Source organism: Talpa occidentalis, unplaced genomic scaffold, assembly GCF_014898055.3.
Source record: "Talpa occidentalis isolate TD23 unplaced genomic scaffold, MPIMG_talOcc4v2.1 talOcc4.2, whole genome shotgun sequence".
Classification (NCBI taxonomy): Eukaryota; Metazoa; Chordata; class Mammalia; order Eulipotyphla; family Talpidae; genus Talpa; species Talpa occidentalis.
The window spans coordinates 73,322,914-73,341,921 of NW_023602073.1; the positions used below are offsets into that span (position 1 = coordinate 73,322,914).

Here is a 19,008-nt window from a genome sequence, read left to right on the forward strand (position 1 = left end):
TTGACTTCTGTTACTGACTCTTCCACCTTCAGGTTTGACCGATTGGAGCTTGGAAAAGAGACCATCTCTCTGTAGTTTGCAGGATATTCTGAGCAGATGCTTTGGTCTTCTGGAGCCCTTTCCTACTGCCAGTTTAATTTATTCCTATCTTCCAAATCCCTCTTGGCCTTGCTAACAACTGCTCTGAACTCTCTTAGGGATTGAAAGGGGAATAGGCAAACTCAGATGCTCTAAATAAAGGCAGCATATTTTACTATGCAAAGTTTAGCAAAGCACTAATGAAGTCTTGACTAGAACATATGTTTTACTGGTGATAAGGGCCATAGGAGTAGGAACAGATTTTCGGAATGAATTTTATTCATTTAGCCAACACTCTTTGAGCTCTGTGCTAGGAGATAGAATAGCAGGCAGTTTAGTAATGGCTCTCAGGATTAAGGATACAGATGAAAGGGGAATGACCATTTGTGACGGCAGGATGGTGGAAGTCCTGTCTCTAACACATGCCAAGTCGCCAAGGAATAGGTCATCATTCCTGGGGAAAGGAGGAAAATTAAAAAGGATTTCTGGGAAAGATGACACTCAAACTTTGAGGAGCAAGTAGCAGATAGAGACAGAGATGTACATGAAGGACATTTCTGGGCATACATGTGTATGGAAGGTTTGAAATGATGTAATGAATTTGGAAAGTGCAAATTACCAGAGTGCCATGGCAAGAGATCTAAGTAGAGAGGCAGACGACAGCACTACCATGACGGACTTGTGTGCCTGGCTAAGGAACGCTTTCTCGAAAGCTGTAGGAAGCTTGAAAAGGGTTTCCAGAAGAGCAATGGTTCATGTCTAATCCTGGCCGTAAAAGGGAGCGTGGGGTTGATGGAAGGCGGCATGCAGGGCGGCATGCAGGGCACCAGATATCCACGTTGTGAGGGAGAAGGGCTGAAGAGTGGAACAGGAGAAAAAGAGATGCTAGTCCAGCCATGACGGCATCAAGTGAGTGGCTTGATGGATTGGAGGAGACCCAGAAGAAGGGACCCGAGCTGAGGGGAAAGGTGTTTATTTGTGGGCACGTGGAAGAAGAGATGCCTGTGGGATCTCCAAGTGTGGATGCTCGGCAGGCAGCCAAATATAAGGGACAGAGGTTGAGGGGAGAAAGTTTTAATGGGAGACAAAGGTTGGGAGTCGGTCATGTGGAGGTGACAGTTGAAGGTACAGGTATGAATAAGGTCACTCAAGGAGAGAGAGGATTTGGAGTTGGAAGAGTAGATGAGCCACCAGAGTAACCTGTTGAAAGGGAAAGTGGAGGAAAAGGGGTGCTTATAAGATTCTGAGAAGGAACAGCAGAAAATTTGTCAGCAATTTTGACGGTATTGTAAAAGACACCCAGCAATAGAAGGGCAGACCGGTGTCATCATGCCAAACATTGTAGAGGTGATGCATCCTGTGAGCTGGAGCCAAAGCTTACAGATTAATGGATGACTTTGCTTTCATGGATGGAACTGCCCAGGACAGGGCCTAGGGCCGGTGGGAGTGGGGTGGGGGCTGGGAGCTCCATTGCTAGAAGAGTGGTGAGAAGAAACCTGAGAAAGACACTGGGAAGGAAAAGTCAGAGAAACAGGAGAATCATGAGAGTTTTGCTTGTAATGTGCAGGGGAACACACTCAGAAAAGCTGTGAGGTAAAATGGGATAAGAACTGCCAGAAAACGTGGACTGAAAAGTTTCCATTGAAATGACATCTGAGCAGTTATCTGTGATCAACTGCAATGTCAGAAGTGGTTTACAGCACACATTTCTTGTTTTATGCTTTACCCTCGATATTTTTTTGTGAAATCAGAGGAAGGTTTGAAAAACACTAGCAATCATCATTTCCTGGAGGAAATGGCAGCAATGACTGTTTCCTGCAGGATCTGCTGGTTCTAAGGGATGTGAGTGATTATGAGGGTGGTGTATGTCTTAGACAATTATGATTAATGGTGAGATTTCATAACTCTCTGGCCATGATGCGTATGTGTTTGATCAGTGTCTGGCATGGGAACCAGTTATCCAGGCATTAGCGTTTGCTCCCAAAGGTAAAAGGTAGGGATAACCAGTCTCTTAAGATTTTTTTTTCTGGAGTGTGGTATTTAGCTGTGGTTGGGACCAGAATTAACTCTGTACATGTTAGATCTGGTCACTTCATAGTAGGTGCTGAGGACCACAGATAATGTTCCTTCTTTTCAAGATCCCTTAATTGCCTTTGAACACTTGTGTCTCCAAATTTATTTCATCTTGGGATTTTTTTTTTAATTATAGAAGTGGTCAATATAAAAGTGGAGTCAAGAAAAGGGACAATCGATAACCTGCCTTTCCACTTCCAGATTCTTCCTGCCCTGGTGAAGTTGCATACCACACTGTATAGGGCTTATTTTTTATGATATCTCTCTCCTTCACTGAATTATGAGATCACCCTGACTTCTCTTACTCACTTCTGTCTGCTTCTGCAACATAGCCTGACATAATCAGGGTCCATTAAAATGAACCCTGATTAGATAATGGGTAAATGAACAAATGAATGATAGGGTGATCTCTTAGGCTTCTTCCTTAGGACTGTTGCTTCCATTTCTTCCATTTATCATGACAGAGAGGAACTGGATACAAGAGGAAAGCATCTGTATTTGTCACTTTTTGATTTGTAGGAGGGGCCCTTATTATATAGATGGTGGTGTGTGACAGGGTACAGGGTCTGCAGTCCATTTATCCAGCCTACGGGTGCACTTCTCTTGAATTATGTGAACAGTGTGAATCTGTTCATAAGCTGGTAGATGACTGGCAGAGAATAAGTTAAAGATGACAGGCTTAGCACTTCCATGGAGTTACAAAGTGTGGTATTTATAATGTATTTTAAGGTTTTAAAAAGAAGCACATTGGCACTGCTGCATTAAGTTCAAACTGTCTAAAACCTTTGCTTTGCATTCTCTGCATGTTGGGGGCTGGGGAGTGGCACAGGTAGAGCTGAAGGAAGAGTCCTGTCCAAGAGGTGACAGCTACAGTCTGCCCCGGAGATGTCCAAACCATGGGGCAAAACCGGATTTGTAGTTTTAAAAGGGGACATGGCGAAAAAGATGACAAAGATCAGCAGATAAGAATGCTTTGCTGATCATCATAATATAGAAAAAAAGGACTTTCAAGGATGAGGAGACAAAGAAATTTAGACTTTGGATTAGGTCTTCCTCACTTGGAGCTGTTTCTTCAAGGTGGACTCTGACACCACCTACTTAAGAATCTGTGTTAACATTGTGTATTTCTACCTTACCTCACGATTAAAAAAAGTGGAAACTTCCAGAGCAGGATCCCCATAGTTTGCTTTTTAATCTACAGGAAAACCCATATACATTTAAATTGGCTCTCAGAGCTATTATATGTAAGAACTGGATGGGGCCACGCTGGTAACCAGCATTTAGGCTGAAAAAATGGCAAGCTTGGTTCTACTTCCATATTTCCTAAAACAATCTTCACAGCCCTGCAGGCCCCATCCAAATTTAGAGGAAAAAAAAAAAGAAAATGCTTGTTTTTGCTGAGGGATAACCTAGGTTATTATAATAGATGTTAAACTTTGGAGTAGGCAAAAGTCACTGTCTGTACTTCTTAAGCCACTGTTTCATGGGGTTAGCAGAATGTGAGAAAGGTCAGATTGTAAAGTCATAATACTTTCAGTAGTAGTATAATACTTTCAGTAGTAGTATAATACTTTCAGTAGTAGTATAATACTTTCAGTAGTAGTATAATACTTTCAGTAGTAGTATAATACTTTCAGTAGTAGTATTATGACTTTACAATCTGACCTTTCTCACATTCTGCTAACCCCATGAAACAGTGGCTTAAGTAAGTACAGACAGTGACTTTTGCCTACTCCAAAGTTTAACATCTATTATAATAACCTAGGTTATCCCTCAGCAAAAACAAGCATTTTCTTTTTTTTTCCTCTAAATTTGGATGGGGCCTGCAGGGCTGTGAAGATTGTTTTGGGAAATATGGAAGTAGAACCAAGCTTGCCATAATATGTCATCTTCAGAGTGAGAGTCAGCTGAAACGGTATATCTTATACTGATTTCCCTGTCTTGAATTTTCTATAATTTGTAGACACAGCATTGGTTCTGAAAAATTCCCTCAAAACATTGAGTTATGAGAGATACTCATTGTAATTTGAAGAAAGAACTTTAAAACATTCATCCATTTGGTGATGACAGGACATATTTGCATGCATATTAGTATGAATGCTTTAAGGAGACAATACCAACTTTGAGGTATTAATTCTGATGTGTCTTTCTAAGAAGTTAAAAGCTTACAAATGTCATACCTTTTCATGTGTCAGTGGACAACGTATAATTTTTAGTTCTTAGGTTTTTTTTGACAGCATTAATAATAATGTGTTTTTGAGCTTTTTTATTTTTTATTTTTATTTTTAAAGATTATTTATACAAGCACTGGGGTATAGGCCAGAGGCGCAGGGGGGTGAGAGAATTCACCAGAGATAGAGCAGGGAGCAGAACAGGCAGACTGATGAAATACACTGCTGAGGGGAGCAGGGGGCACGACAGAGAGGTCTGACACGCCATGTGGGATTCTCGCCTGTGGGGATTGAACCTGTATGCGCGCTGCAGAGGCTGCCGACAGCTTTACAGCACTGCACTTAACCTGCCACGCCACTGGGGAGGCCCATTGAGCTTTTTTAAAGAATACCTTTTGTATTCTGTTTTATAGCTTAACCTCTTTTTTTTTAATTTTTAATTTTATTTATTTCTAACATCATTTTTCAATTTTGCGCAATATATGCATTTTCTTTTTTTGGGAGGGGGGGTACCACTTTGGATATAGGAGACTTTTTTTTTAAAGTTTTATTTATTTATTTTATTTTATATATTTTTACATCATTTTTCATTTTTTGCACAATGTATGCATTTTCATCTTGGTTATAGCTGGTTCAACCACTATGGAAAGCTGTGTGGAGATTCCTCAACCTGCTATAAAGATGGAACTTCCATATGATCCAACAATTCCACTCCTAGGTATTTACCCAAAGGACACAGAATCATTAATTCCAAAGGGCACCTGAACCCCTATGTTTATAGCAGCACTATTTACAATAGCTAAACTATGGAAACAACCCAAATGCCCAAAAATAGATGACTGGATCAAGAAGATGTGGTACATGCACACAATGGAATATTACTCAGCAATCAAAAAAGATAAACTCATGTAATTAACCTCTTATTTTTGAGGTTGGTTTTGAAATTATTTTATCACAGGTAGAGAGGGTTTCTTAAAAATTGATTTTATTCCATTTGCTAAATGGCAAATGCTGGTGATAGGGATTTTTTCTATAAGTTTTGTTTCAAAATAAAAATGTTAAAATGATTTTCAATTTAAAATGAAAGAGGGGCCTCTCTGGTGGCACAAGGGGTTAAGTCTTAGCACTATGAAGCTATAGGCAGCCACTGCAGCACAAAGTTAGATGTCTGGCCAGCGAGCTAACCCACATGGCACATGTTCTGCTCTCCATTCTGTCGCTGGTGAATCCTCTCAACCCCGCCCTGCATCTCTAGCCTACACCCCAGTTTCATATGGATAAATAAATAAACCTTAAAAATATGCATTTTAAAAAAAAGAAACATGAAACATGAAAGGGGACAGTTCAATTATATGCACACAGTCTCCATTTTCCCACTCTTTCCCTCATTTCTTTCCCATCTTCAACTAAATGACAAAGCAGCTTTTCCAATTGTTATGTGCCTGTTTTACCTCCCATTTGAGGCACTCTAACAAAGCCTTCAGTGCAGCCTATAAATGTGGCTGTGCTTCCATCAAAGAGTGGAAATAGCTTTATTATGGAGGTAAATTGCGGATAGAAGCCATCAGTAATTGTCAGATACCACTCGAAAATGACCAGGGCTGCATTAGCATTGGTTTCTAGCCTGGCTACATATTAGATTTACCCGAGGTAGTTTTTAAAAAATACTGACTGAACTACAGTCTAGGCCAATTTATTAGACTCTCAGCTGATGATGGCCTTAGGGTTTCCTAATTATGCATCTAGAAAGAGAACCAGTTTAGTTAAGTGCCTTGGTAGTTTTGATTCAACCATAGTATTCTTTTATCTAAATCTGTAGGACTGCTGAGTCAAAATGTAGGTGCTACCTAGGACACTAGCTAGACCTGGTAAATCAATTGCTAGGAGTGGGACCAGTCCTTTTATTAAAGTGCTCCAGGTGATTCTCCTGTACCCTGAAATTTGGATTGCCTGGTGGTTTTGTTAGATCCTGGTTAAAAAAGTACTGGGAAGAGCTGGTGAAAATTGCTGAAAATCAGTGTTCTAACTGGTTTACTGGACCGAATGGCTTCTCCCTGCACTCTGGAGATTAATATAGTTCTCTCCCAGCCCTGCACCCCCTCTGATATGTATGTTACCCAGATAGTATTCTGAGGAGTCTGAATGACTCATTCCAACCTTTGATCAAGTCTGTCATTCAGCAAACACTGTGCATGGTATGGTGGGTGTGTGAATGGTGAACTGTGCAGTAGAAGGTGTACTTAACAAAGTAACACAGAAACAGCATGGGATCAGGCCCATAGGGTTGTCCGGGGCCTGATTTGCAGTTCAGAGGAGGAGGAGGGAAAGATGCTCAGGGTGTAGAGAAGATGCAGGAGATTTGAAGGAAAGTTGAAGACTTCTGCATCAAAGCATTTCTCCATTGAAAGACTTCATTTTCATAGAAAATTTTGTACATAAATGCTAGTAGTTGTAATTTTTTCCATAATAAATAAGACTGATTAAAATGAGCTGTAATTTTGAGCTGATAAATACAAATACTGGTTTTTAGCTTTTGATGTTTAGTTGCTGTTGTCCTGAGGTTTATGTAGCCATGAATTGGAATCATGTTTTTTGTTTGGTGAGGAGGTCAAGTAAAAAGAATGCCAAACTGCTCACATTCCCCTCACCCTCTTACGTTATGAAACATAATATTTACTATAATGTACTTTTATTTTTTCTCTTTGGTTTATATCTTTTTTGGTTTGTTTTGGTGAATCAGGACCTTGTTCCTCCGGACATGTTTGTGTTTTTTTAGCCAACTCTGCTGGGGAGGAAGAGTTGAGGTGTAAAGGTTATTTTGGTAATTGTGTCTGGAATTAGGTGAAAACCTATTAGACTGGGAACTTTTTACTTGCAGAAGTACTCAGACTCCAAAATAAAACCTTGACAAAGGGTTCCTCTGTCCTGCCTTCTCTTTCTGCTCTGTGCTGTGTCTGCTTCATTCTCCCTTCACAAATCCTGGGAGGGCTGCTCAGGGGGGAATTAGGTATTTGTCTACAATGATAGCTGCCTCCTGGGTGATTCTGGTGATTGGAATAATACGAGAAATGGGATGATGCCTTCGAGAAAAAGATCTCCATTTAGCATTCTTTTTCTGCACACCCAAAGGAACAGCTGTGACAACAAATGCAGACTTGGATCATGGATTCATATTTAGTCTTATTTGAGGATTCCAGATATTTTTAAGCAGGGTTGAGTCAGACAACTAGCAGCACAACATTCAAACTGTCTCCATCAGCCAAGCTGTTTGGCACACAGGGACCTTGTTTTACTCGAGTAGTAAATAATTCTAAATGAAGCAATATGATGTACTGATTGTGCCCAAAGTCACAGCATTCAGTATTTTACTACAGCCTGTGAGTGTCTCTTTCTACATGCTCCTTCTTCTCACTGGGAGTGGTTTATTTCTCACAGCTTTTGAACTCTGTCTTTGTCCAGTTCTTGAGTCATGGTTTTTATGTATAAGAGGATCCTACAGTCTCCACCAGTGTCACGCAACCAACCTCCCTACCTCCTTCTTGAAGAATGCCTAGTAGGTCACGTGTTCATTTTTGCTGAGGACAGTTTCATACTGTGGCAAGTTGTATCCGTCTTAAGGGCATGGGGCTTTGTCGTTTTCCTCTGCAATGGTGGGAGAGCTTATTCCATAAGCCCTTTCTCAGCTGTTCGGCTCTTTCCGTTTCAGCCTCTGTCCCCTCCATGGAGCCATGTTTCTCCAGTCTGCACTCTCCAGTCTTTCTCTCACAGTACTCCCTGCCTCTTTGTTGCCTTCGAGCACAGGTGGGAATGGACCGCTACAACTTTTTTTTCATTCCGGTTCTGCCTGCCACCCTGCTCACCTGCGGATTTTCCAAACAAACAACAAAAAAATCAAACCCTAACACATTAAAATGAACTTTTCCCTTGTCCTTTGTTTTCATCTCAAACTATAAACTCTTCGTCACACCCCCAAATTGCCATACTTTTTGGAGGGCATGCTCTGCCCTCTGTGTTATTTTGTTTAGATTTATTGGAGAGGTATAAGTTTTTAAAAAATGGAATTGTGACACAGGATTGCTAACTCCTTATTTTGATAGGAAAAACTATCACCATCATTTCTTAAAAGACAAAGAGTTTTCAACTCTTTAGTCAGGATATATCATCTCTGATTAGACAATAGTTCTTTTAAAGAAATAAATTTGGTTTCATATTTGGAAAACCACGTCAGCTCTTCTCATCTTGCAGACCACGAGCACTGTATCTCAGCCTAGGGTTTAGCAGCTACTGTTGTATACTCCCTTCCTCTTTATTTACTATCTTCTCTTGATATTCATTGACTTCTCCACCTTTGTGGTTTGGCTTCGCTTCACACCACTCTGTTTGTGTCCTCTCAGAGATGACAGCAAGTTCCTAATATCCACGTCCAGGCCTTCCTTACCTGGTGGTTGCCACATCGACACTCCCTTGACTTCTTGGCTCTGTTGCTGCACTTCTCTTCCCTGTACCTGGTGGGTGTCCCCTGCACCCACAACAGGAGGTTGCCTTGCTTCCTTCTCAGCTGCTTATCCACCCCCATCTCTTTGCAAAACGACTGCCAAGTGATAGCTCAGAACCTCAGACTTGTGTTTTGACCTCTGCTATCTCTCTATATGCATTTCTTCTGGCCTCCTTTATTCCAGCATGCTTGGAGCTTATTGAATCCGACTGTACAGCTCCTCGCAACTACTTCACAGTCTTCCTCAGCTCTGAGGCAGATGAAATGGAATTTCAAAGCCCCTCTTCCGCATGTCAGCACAGTGACAATTTAGTTAATGTTTTTGAGCCTACATCAGCATGTGCTGATGGGACTACTACTATCTAACTCAAATACTGACACAGAGAGGCAGGATTAGAGATGATGCACGCAAAATGCCAGCCCCCATACCTGGTATGTAATCAGCCCACAAAAATGGTAGCTCTTCTTGATTGGAGGCACACAGTCAAGTGGTATATAAGGGCTTTTAGGAGAGTAGCTCCTTTCTTCAGAGCCATACATGTCCTTTTCACTGATTTTGAGTCTGTCCCCCACTGTTCTCTCCGTGTCGAAGATTTTTCCCAGGTGTCCAACTATGTCCCCCTTTATCTTCAGTGAAAACAACTGCCAGGAGACTAATTTCAAAAGAGGTGTCTCTGAACCATGGGCATTCAGGTAGTAATTTCAAATCATCATCTAAAGAAGTATTGTGCTGAAAACTCTAAAGTGTCACATAGTTGAAAGGTGGGGCGTATGTGTCTATCCATGGTGGAGGTGGGGAGTATGAGTACACTCATTCATGGCACTGCGGCTGCCAGCTGGAGCATTAGCACCATCAGCTCAGCGCTGGCCCAGGTGGCCATGGTGCACATTCTTACCAGGAGTTGCTCTAGCATTTGGAAGAATGTGTGTGAGCAAGAGTATTAACTCACGGGCCTCCCCGGTGGTGCAGCGGTTGAGTGCTGGGTTGCGAAGCTGCTCGCAGCCTCTGCAGTGCTGGTTTGATCCCTGGCTGCTGGGCGAGGGTCCCACATGGTGCTCAGACCTCTCCTGCCGCTCCCGCTGCTTCCCTCAGCAGTGTACTTTGTCAGTCTGCCTGCTCTGCTTTCCGCTCTGGCTCTGGTGAATTCTCTCACCCTCCCACGCTTCTGACTGTACACAGTGCTTGTATTAAAAAAAAAAAAAAAAAAAAGAGTAGTAACTCACTAAATGAATTTCTCTCTCAAAGGGGAGGGACAGTGTTGGATGGGAAGATCAAGTTCTTTATAGCCCTGGTTTTGCTCTGTGTCATCACAGTATTTTAACCTTGTTAATATTATTGTAGAAGGTGCTTAAGATAAATGCTGAGTGTCCATGAGAAGGGAAACCCAAGCTGGCTTAGCTATAGCTCATGTCTTCTACATTTAAAAAAAAATACCGGAAATACAAATGTAATTGAACACCAGTTGGGAAGTCATTCATCTTGAGCAAATCTCGAGGTTGCTTATTGAATACTGATGTAGAGTTTAGGGAAGGGTAACAGTCTCTGATATCCAGGTCCATACTTGTGAATTGCTAGATTCCTGATAGGCTCACCTCTGTACCCTCTAAATTCTTGTAGGGTGGCTTATGGGGTGCTTTGTGATAGCACTATTTTTTTTATGCTGTATTATTTTTGTTTGTCACTGATTGGGTTTAACATGACTTCTTGACTTTTATGCTCTTGCACATTTCTTTGTCTAATATTGGATACAGACCACACAATACTTATATAAGGACCTAGTCTTTCTCCGTTGGCAGAGTTCTTGATATTTTTTTCCTCTAGCTTGGATGTATATTGGATGTGTGAGGGGGACAAGAAAACAAGCTTCAGATCCTACAGGTTGATATAGAAAGTAATGTACGGGCCTCCCTGGTGGTGCAAGGGGTTAAGCACAGCACTATGAAACTATCCACAGCCTCTGCAGCATGAGTGCGATCCCCAGCCGGCCAGGGAGCTACCCACATGGCGCGCAGACCTCTCCTGTCTCACCTGCTGCTCCCCTCAGCAGTCTATTTTAGTCAATCCACCTGTTCTGTTCCCCATTCTGTCTCTGGTGAATCCTCTCACCCCCTACATCTCTGGCCCGTACCCCAGTTCTTGTATGCATAAATAAATAAATCTTAAAAAAAAAGAAAGTGATATATACTTCATACAACCACTCTGTGACACTTGGCAGGGAGTAGTCTTTCTCTCCTCTCCTTTAGTCCTTTACATTTGTGAATAGTTGTTTTCACTTGACATTGTTGATAGTTTCTTGGAAACGGAGACTTTTAAGAACAAACATGTACAATGAAACCAATTATACTGTAGGCTAACTGATATCAACAAGAGTTAAGTTCCTACAGTATAGTTCTCGCCACAGAAACATCAAACTTATAATTAAAGATCCTAAACACTTCTAATATCAAGCAGTTATTTGTATTCACTCATTCATTTTTCAACCCACTTACTCCAGTGTAATGTAAGTAGGGTTGGAGTTTCAGGGTTCCCACCCTGCATGGGATGCTCTTCCTTCCATTGCAGGGCTCACTCATATGCACACCTACACTCGCTTGGGCTGGGACAATGTCAACATGCCAGTGAACCTAGCGTGCACATCTTTGGGATGTAGGACGAAACCAGAGCACACAGAGGAAGTCCATGTGTGCACGGGAGGATTGCAGATGCCACACAGACAGTGACTTCCACCGGGAATAATTTTTTCCCCTCATCAGTGTTACACAAGAAGACATTCAGAGAAATGATGGTGTTCAGGGACCTGCAGAGCTCTGCCTAATTATTTATTGTGTACATCATCTCATTTTACCCCTCAGTAGGCTCAGTTGGTGGGTGAGGCAGAGAAACCAGAAGCCCCTTTCATGAGGAAATGGAGGCTAAGAGCAGTTGATGTTAACTCTGTTGAGTGAGGATGTGGGCCAACTGCCTGCCAGGGGCCGTGTTATGTACATGCTAGGGAGATGCTGGAGACAGTAGCGATCTGATCCCTGAACCTAGTGGCAAAGCAACATATGTATATATATTTTTAAAGATTTATTTATTTATTTATTTATACAAGCCCTGGGTACAGTCAGAAGTGCGGGAGGGTGAGAGAATTCACCAGAGCCAGAGCGGGGAGCAGAGCAGGCAGAAGGACCGAAGCACATTGCTGAGGGGAGCAGCGGGTGGCAGGAGAGGTCTGCGCGCCACTGGGACCCTCCTCCAGTGGTCGGGGAGCAGCCCAGGGATCGAACCGGCGCTGCAGAGGCTGCGGGCAGCTTCGCAACCCAGCGCTCAACCGCTGCGCCACCAGGGAGGCCCAACATATATATATTTTAAACAGAATGGAAAAGTTCTTTATTTTATTTTATTTTTTTAAGATTTATTTATTTATTTATACAAGCACTGGGGTACAGCAGAAGCGGGAGGGTGAGAGAATTCACCAGAGCCAGAGTGGGGAGCAGAACAGGCAGACTGATGAAGTGTACTGCTGAGGGGAACAGTGGGGGCAGGAGAGGTCTGCGTGCCATGTGGGACCCTCGCCCTGCGGCCGGGGATCGAACCGGCGCTGCAGAGGCTGTGGGCAGCTTCACAACCCAGCGCTCAACCACTGTGCCGCTGGTGAGGCCCTGAAGCAACATATTGAATACATTTTTTTTTAAAGATTTATTTATTTATTTATACAAGAACACAGGTACAGGCCAAATGCGTGGAAGGGTGAGAGGATTCACCAGAGACAGAGTGGGGAGCAGAACAGGCAGACTGACGAAATACACTGCTGAGGGGAGCAGTGGGTGCGACAGGAGAGGTCTGCTGCTCCATGTGGGATCCTTCGCCGACTGGGATCGAACTGGCACTGAAGAGGCTGTGGACAGCTTCACAGTGTGGCGTTCAACCACCTGCACCACCAGGGGAGGCCCGAATACATTTTTTTTTAAGATTTTATTTATTTATTTATACAAGCACTGGGTACAGTCAAAAGCGCGGGAGGGTGAGAGAATTCACCAGAGCCAGAGCAGGGAGCAGAGCAGGCAGAAGGACCGGAGTATACTGCTGAGGGGAGCAGCGGGCGGCAAGAGAGGTCTGCGCGCCATATGGGACCCTCCTTCAGTGGCAGGGGAGCAGCCTGGGATCGAACTGGCACTGCAGAGGCTGCGGGCAGCTTCACAACCCAGTGCTCAACCGCTGCGCCACCAGGGAGGCCCCCCGAATATATTTTTTATAGATTATCACCTTTAAGCAAAGTGCTTCCAAGGAGAAGGATTAGGTACCAGGGAGGTCTAAAATATTTGAGGAATCAAAGAAGATTTAAATGAAATTTTGTGATACCATATTGCCTTTTTGCCAGTAGTTCTAATTACATTCTCTTTCATTTTAGGAGCTACATTAAGCAAGACATAATTATGAGGCATTTTAATATTGTGTACTTAATCAAATACTATATTTAATTTCCGTAGTAATTCATAATTGAGAATTAGTAAAATTATCCACACTGTAGAATTAAAATTCTAAGAGCTTTCTTACTTTGATACTTTTATATGTAATGTTAGAAAATGAATTATTTGAATTTTTAGTTAAAAGAATTAGGCAAATAACACATTTAATCTGAGTGAGAAATCAGTTGGAAGGGTGCTAGTCTTCCTTTGCTCCCATCCACTGAGTGGCTGAAGATTCAGAGATGATTCTGTCCGTGGCTCTCACTGGGGGCACGCGTCAGTGGCTTACAGCACAGCAGCAGGGCACTGAGGAGTAGTTTTACAATTTCTTTTGACCGCAGTCATTGTTTTTAGAGACAAGGTAACTTTATGGTGGAGAGCACAGATTCTGGAGCGAGAACATCTCAGGTCAGATTCTGGCCTTCCTGCCTTTTTGCTGCACAAACTCACTAGGCCCTTACCCTTTCTTGACACTTAGTAAGTGCTCAATAAAATTCAACTGCTGCCATTGTTTTGTTTTTTTTTTTTTGATCACAAGTTTGTAGGTTAAGGGTGCTCAAAGTGCAGTGAGGCTGGAACCATGGGAAAGAAGCTGGTCTACTCTTGGATAGACTCCAGGTCTCTGTCCTTGTTAGCACCTTGTACTAATTAAGCTGACAAAGCCACCTTGCTGTGAGGAGAGTAGGGGTGATGCAATAAGTGTAGATGATTACTTACATAGCTCTTGCCCCATTTTCAATAATAAAATTTCAGCTTTCCAACTTTACAAATAATATGTCCTGAGGTTTAAAATGTTAGTCTTTGCCATTGTACAAAAAGACAAATTAGGTAATCGCTTTCTTCAAGCATGTCTCATCTCCCTTAACTTTGTTTCCAAACACTGTCATTAATTAGAGCACCTTAGAGAGTAGCCACAAAAATATGTAAGACTTAAAGTCTTGTTTTGCTTAGCATTTCATAATACTCTCAGTGGAGCAATACTAGTATTGTAACTTACTAGCATCATTATCGATAAGTTTTAAACCTGGAGAAGATATAGTTATACAGGACAAGAAGAAATGCCAGTGAGTAATTTCTTCAGAAAGAACTTACTGTGAGAATGGCATATATTAAAAAAACTAGCAACAACAAATGTTGGTGAGGATGTGGAGAAAAAGGAACTCTCCTGCCTTGCTGGTGGGGGTGCAAACTGGTCCAACCACTATGGAAAGCTGTGTGGAAATTCCTCAACCTGCTAAAGATGGAACTTCCATATGATCCAGTAATTCCACTCCTAGGTATTTATCCAAAGGACACAGAAACATTAATTCAAAAGGGCACCTGCACTCCTATGTTTATAGCAGCACTATTTACAACAGCTAAGCTATGGAAACAACCCAAATGCCCAAAAATAGATGACTAGATCAAGAAGATGTGGTATATATACACAATGGAACATTACTCAGCAATCAAAAAAGATAAACTCATGCAATTTGCAGCAACATGGATAGAGCTGGAAGGGATCATGCTCAGCAAAATAAACCAGAAAGAAAAAGAAAAATACTGGATGGTTTTACTCATAGCAGGGATCTAGAAAACCTAAATAAGGGACCAGGAAAAAGACTAATTTTAATAAAGTAAAAATCAAAATCAAGAAGCAACTATAAATCAGAGACACACTATGGGGTGGGGGGAGGAGGAAGGAGTAGGATCAAAACAAGGGAGATAGGAATTGTATGGGGACTATAACCAAAATGAAAATGCATACATTGTGCAAAAATGAAAAATGATTGTAAAAATATATATTAAAAAAGAAAGAACTTACTGTGCTATGCATGGGGGCGGAGTGTAGGGAGTAGATCATAGACAAAATAAACTGTCTGCTCACAGAACTCCATGAGAAGAAATGCTCTGGAAGTTTTTAAACTCACACATACTTAGAAGGAACCTCAGTGATCACTAAGTCCGCACACTCCGCTGCAATAGGGCCTATAAGCTGTGATAGCTTTTCAGGGAAGGGTGAGGTTCCTCTTGAGGATTCTAGACCTATGGGAAGAGTCCCTGCTTCCTTGTAGAACATTGTAGACCAAGCCTATGTGTGACTTTGTTGGGGTAGAGGCTTGGGGAAGTTGGAATCTCAGCTTGATGTGTTCAAAATAGATACTACACAAAATAGATGCTGAAATGACTATAAAGAAGGATAGGAAATGTTCTTTCAAATCACTATCTAAATGACAAAAGCTGTGGTGAAAACTGTGTTCTGTCTCAGAAGCCCTTAGGCTTCTAGAAGGTAGTGGATTATTGTCTCCTGAGGTGTTGGTGACTTTTTGCCTTCAACCAGTTTAGGGCAGATTGTGAATTTCCTGTATACAGGCTATAGTAATGGCTATATTGGTAAACTACAGGTTTTTTTTTAAAAAAGAAGTACAATTCAAAGCAATTTATTAATAAATAATGATAGCTAAGAGTGGGTCCAAATTAAAGGTTATTTTAAGAAAGTTGTAGGGAGATTAATTTTACCATCACTCTTAGACATTTTTTAAAATACCAAATTATATACTTTTATTTTTGAGCATATGTGAGACAAGACCAACCCGAATTAATGAAAAGTATGATCACAGTTTTTGTTTGTTTCTTTATGTAGACTGCCTGCTTATGCTTAATACTTTATCAGCTTGGGGGAAACAACTATGTAGTAGACAAGGACTCCACAGCTTTTCTTTCCAGTGAGTTTAGAATTTAGTCAGGGAAACTGAGTATCACCAGCAGTTATTTAATTAAAATGGTAACTGATCTCACAAAAGGTGAGGCTGGAGGAACCTGAGAACAGGGGACTCCTACATAATCATGGGGCCCAAGGAGGTGTCCCCTAGGAAGTGACATTTTAGCTGGGTATTTTAGGTTGAGTAGATATTCCCATTTGTTAGTTTTCCATTCAGACAATTGCTAGTAACTTGCTTAAATCAGAATTCTTCAAACCACAGTATTACCTTCTTTGTCTAAAACTCTCTTTTGGGGGGGGGCGGGGCACAAAGAAATTCTTTTTGGTTAAGTTGGGAACATGCATATAGTAGAAAGAAATGATCTTTGGATCTTTTGACCTATGTTCTGTTTGCTCATCTGCTACTTCTCCTTTGTATACAAACAGTTTAGCCTAAGGAGGGAATGCCTTTCATTAAACCAACCTCTTGGTCAGCTCCTGGATTGAGTCCAACTGTGTTCTCTGGCAGTTGCTTTTGTTATCCTCAAATCCCTGAATTCCAGATCAACCCAGACTGGAGTTTCCTACAGCAGCTGTCTGCTTTGTTGGATCATCTTCTCAAGCATCAAGGATGTTTCTGATACTTTGATGCCCAAAGTTCTCTACCTAATTGACACACCTTTCTTTTTCTGTTTTCCTGATTCTCCGCTATTCCCCCTGTTGGGTGGAACAACAAACTGGAAAATTTATATCTTAATGTCCAATTTGATCCACTTTCTTGGCACTTATGAGATGACCAGTCCTCTATCTTAAAAAACAAACACAAAAACAACTGCTCATTAGGACCTGAAGAAGTGGCCGAAGAGGGACTGTCATGGAGTGCACAGACTGACCAGCACCTTTCAGACTGAGGAAAATCTGTTGTGTGATGTTGCCACATTTGCCTGGGTATCAGTGCTAATCCTGTAGTAGATTTACATATGTTTATTCATTCTTAAGCATGGTAGTGTGTCAGCACTCAGTGAAACAAGCCTGTAGCAGTGGACAAGTCACTTCATCTCTGTGCAAAATGTCCATTTTGTACAATGAAAGTGAAGTAATTTATTTTTGAGAAGATTAAAAAGGGTAATGTGTAGAAAGGGGGCCTGCTGCTGCATTTGTACCTCCGGACCCACAAATGTTTGCTTTAAAGATCCATTCTAGATATATTTAGGAACAAGCCCTGTCTGTGTGTGTTAGAGAAGCTATTACATTTATGAACTTCAGATCATAGTGTGTGTTCTTCACTACTTTATAAGACTATGCAATGCTGAGAATAGTATGAAGATAATGTTACCATAAACTAAATGTTTTCAGCGTTTAACTTTGAACTAAGAACTTTTATGTAGCTTCTGGATTACTTTGAGATTGTTGGACCAGGGCACCCATTTTTTCCTTCTCTCTGCCACCCCCACATTAGAAATATTAGGTGTTTTTTGGCTCAGCTTGCATTTGTCATACTAGTGGAAGAAACAGCATGACACCAGGAGAACCTTTTCTATTTTAGCCTGTCTTTATATTAATATTTCCAAAATAAATATGTTTTTGAAATTCAGCACTATGAACTAACCTTTTAAAATCCTGAAAGTTATAATCTCAGGTTTTGTACCAAAAGAAACTGAGATTTAAAGTAACAATTTTGGTCATTTTAAAATCACAATGTTTAGTTGCCAGTGAACATGGGCAAAGATATTCAGCATTAGTAATAAAAGGAATATGAACCAAAATGTTGCCAGAGCACTTTACTAATAACATTGGCATTTTTTATTTAATTTAAGAGGAAAAAGCCAGAGGGGGAGAGATGCTGAATTGAACACCATATACAGGCTGATGGAAGTGTAAATAGGTGTAACTTGACCCTCTTTAAAGCAATTTAATGATATTTATTAAGTGCTGTGGAGATGTTAATGCCTTTGACACAGTAATTACACTTCTGGGAAGTTAGCCCAAGAAAATAATCAGAAATGGACATTAATATAGTTACAACATTAGGAACTTGGAAATAATCTAAATGTCCAACAACAGGGAATTGACTAAATGAGGTATGAAAAAATACACAGTGGGAATTTTCAGCATTAAGAATGTCAAACTATTTGGAAAAATAATAATGGAAAATTTATAAAATAATGTACAGTGAAAAAAATCAGTATTAACCTGCTATTTTAAAGCATATTTATACATACACTCTGTGCATATGTATTGTGTGTGTGTATGAGTGTAAACTAAAAACATGTATCAGATTATAACATTATTTCTTGGGTGATAAAAGTGTTCTTTGGACTTTTCTGTATTTTCCAAATTGTTATGTTTACAACTAGGTGAAAGTATATAATTTAAAAACATGTGCTCTGGAATATTTTGTACTGATGCAGCCATGCAAAAACTTAAGGAAAAGAAGGCATAATGGAAGTTACTACAGAATGCCCTAAGTGACATTTGTTAGGGTGGTGGGACTTGGTGGTGGAGGCTGTTTTAAATATTTTTGTTTGTGCTTCTGTTAATAATATGTCTTCTATTAAGAATGCAAATAAAACTAATGGTAGACAAACACTTTAGAAAGCCATGCCACATTTGAATGAGGTAATAATTTTCATATAATCTTTTGTGCCTGTTGGTTTCTTTTGAGGATGATGAAAATTGGTAACAAGCATGGTTAATGATAGACATTTTCTTTATTCCTACAGATATTCCTGAAATCCCAGAAAGCATCTCATTCTGTAAAGCACTACAGATAGCTGACTTCAGTGGCAACCCACTGACCAGGTAACCTGTCTGCCTGCTTTTCTGCCTATACTATTAACATCTTTTTTGAGGACCAAGCAAAGAACACGAACAGGTTATCCATGTTGAAGATACTTAGATGCATCACTGTCTTGTCAAGATATTTATTTGTAAATAGCACTGTGTAACACAAGACCCACTATGCTGTTGATGGAACTCTGAAGGATGTTAGGGGAAGAGGGGAGGCTGAGTGAGTGCAAACAGGAGTGAGGAGTACATTGCTGAAGCAGTAAGATGAA

At 41.0% G+C, this 19,008-nt stretch overlaps 1 protein-coding gene across 2 annotated transcripts in view; it reads left to right on the forward strand.

The window, feature by feature from the left end:
- The window catches only part of LRRC1 (leucine rich repeat containing 1), a 123,771-nt gene that overhangs the window by 56,174 nt on the left and 48,589 nt on the right, over positions 1-19,008 (forward strand). For both annotated transcript variants that reach the window (XM_037519875.1, XM_054698875.1), the window contains exon 3: positions 18,673-18,751. In XM_037519875.1, the coding sequence (XP_037375772.1) occupies positions 18,673-18,751 (79 nt within the window). The remainder of the gene's footprint in view (positions 1-18,672; positions 18,752-19,008) is intronic.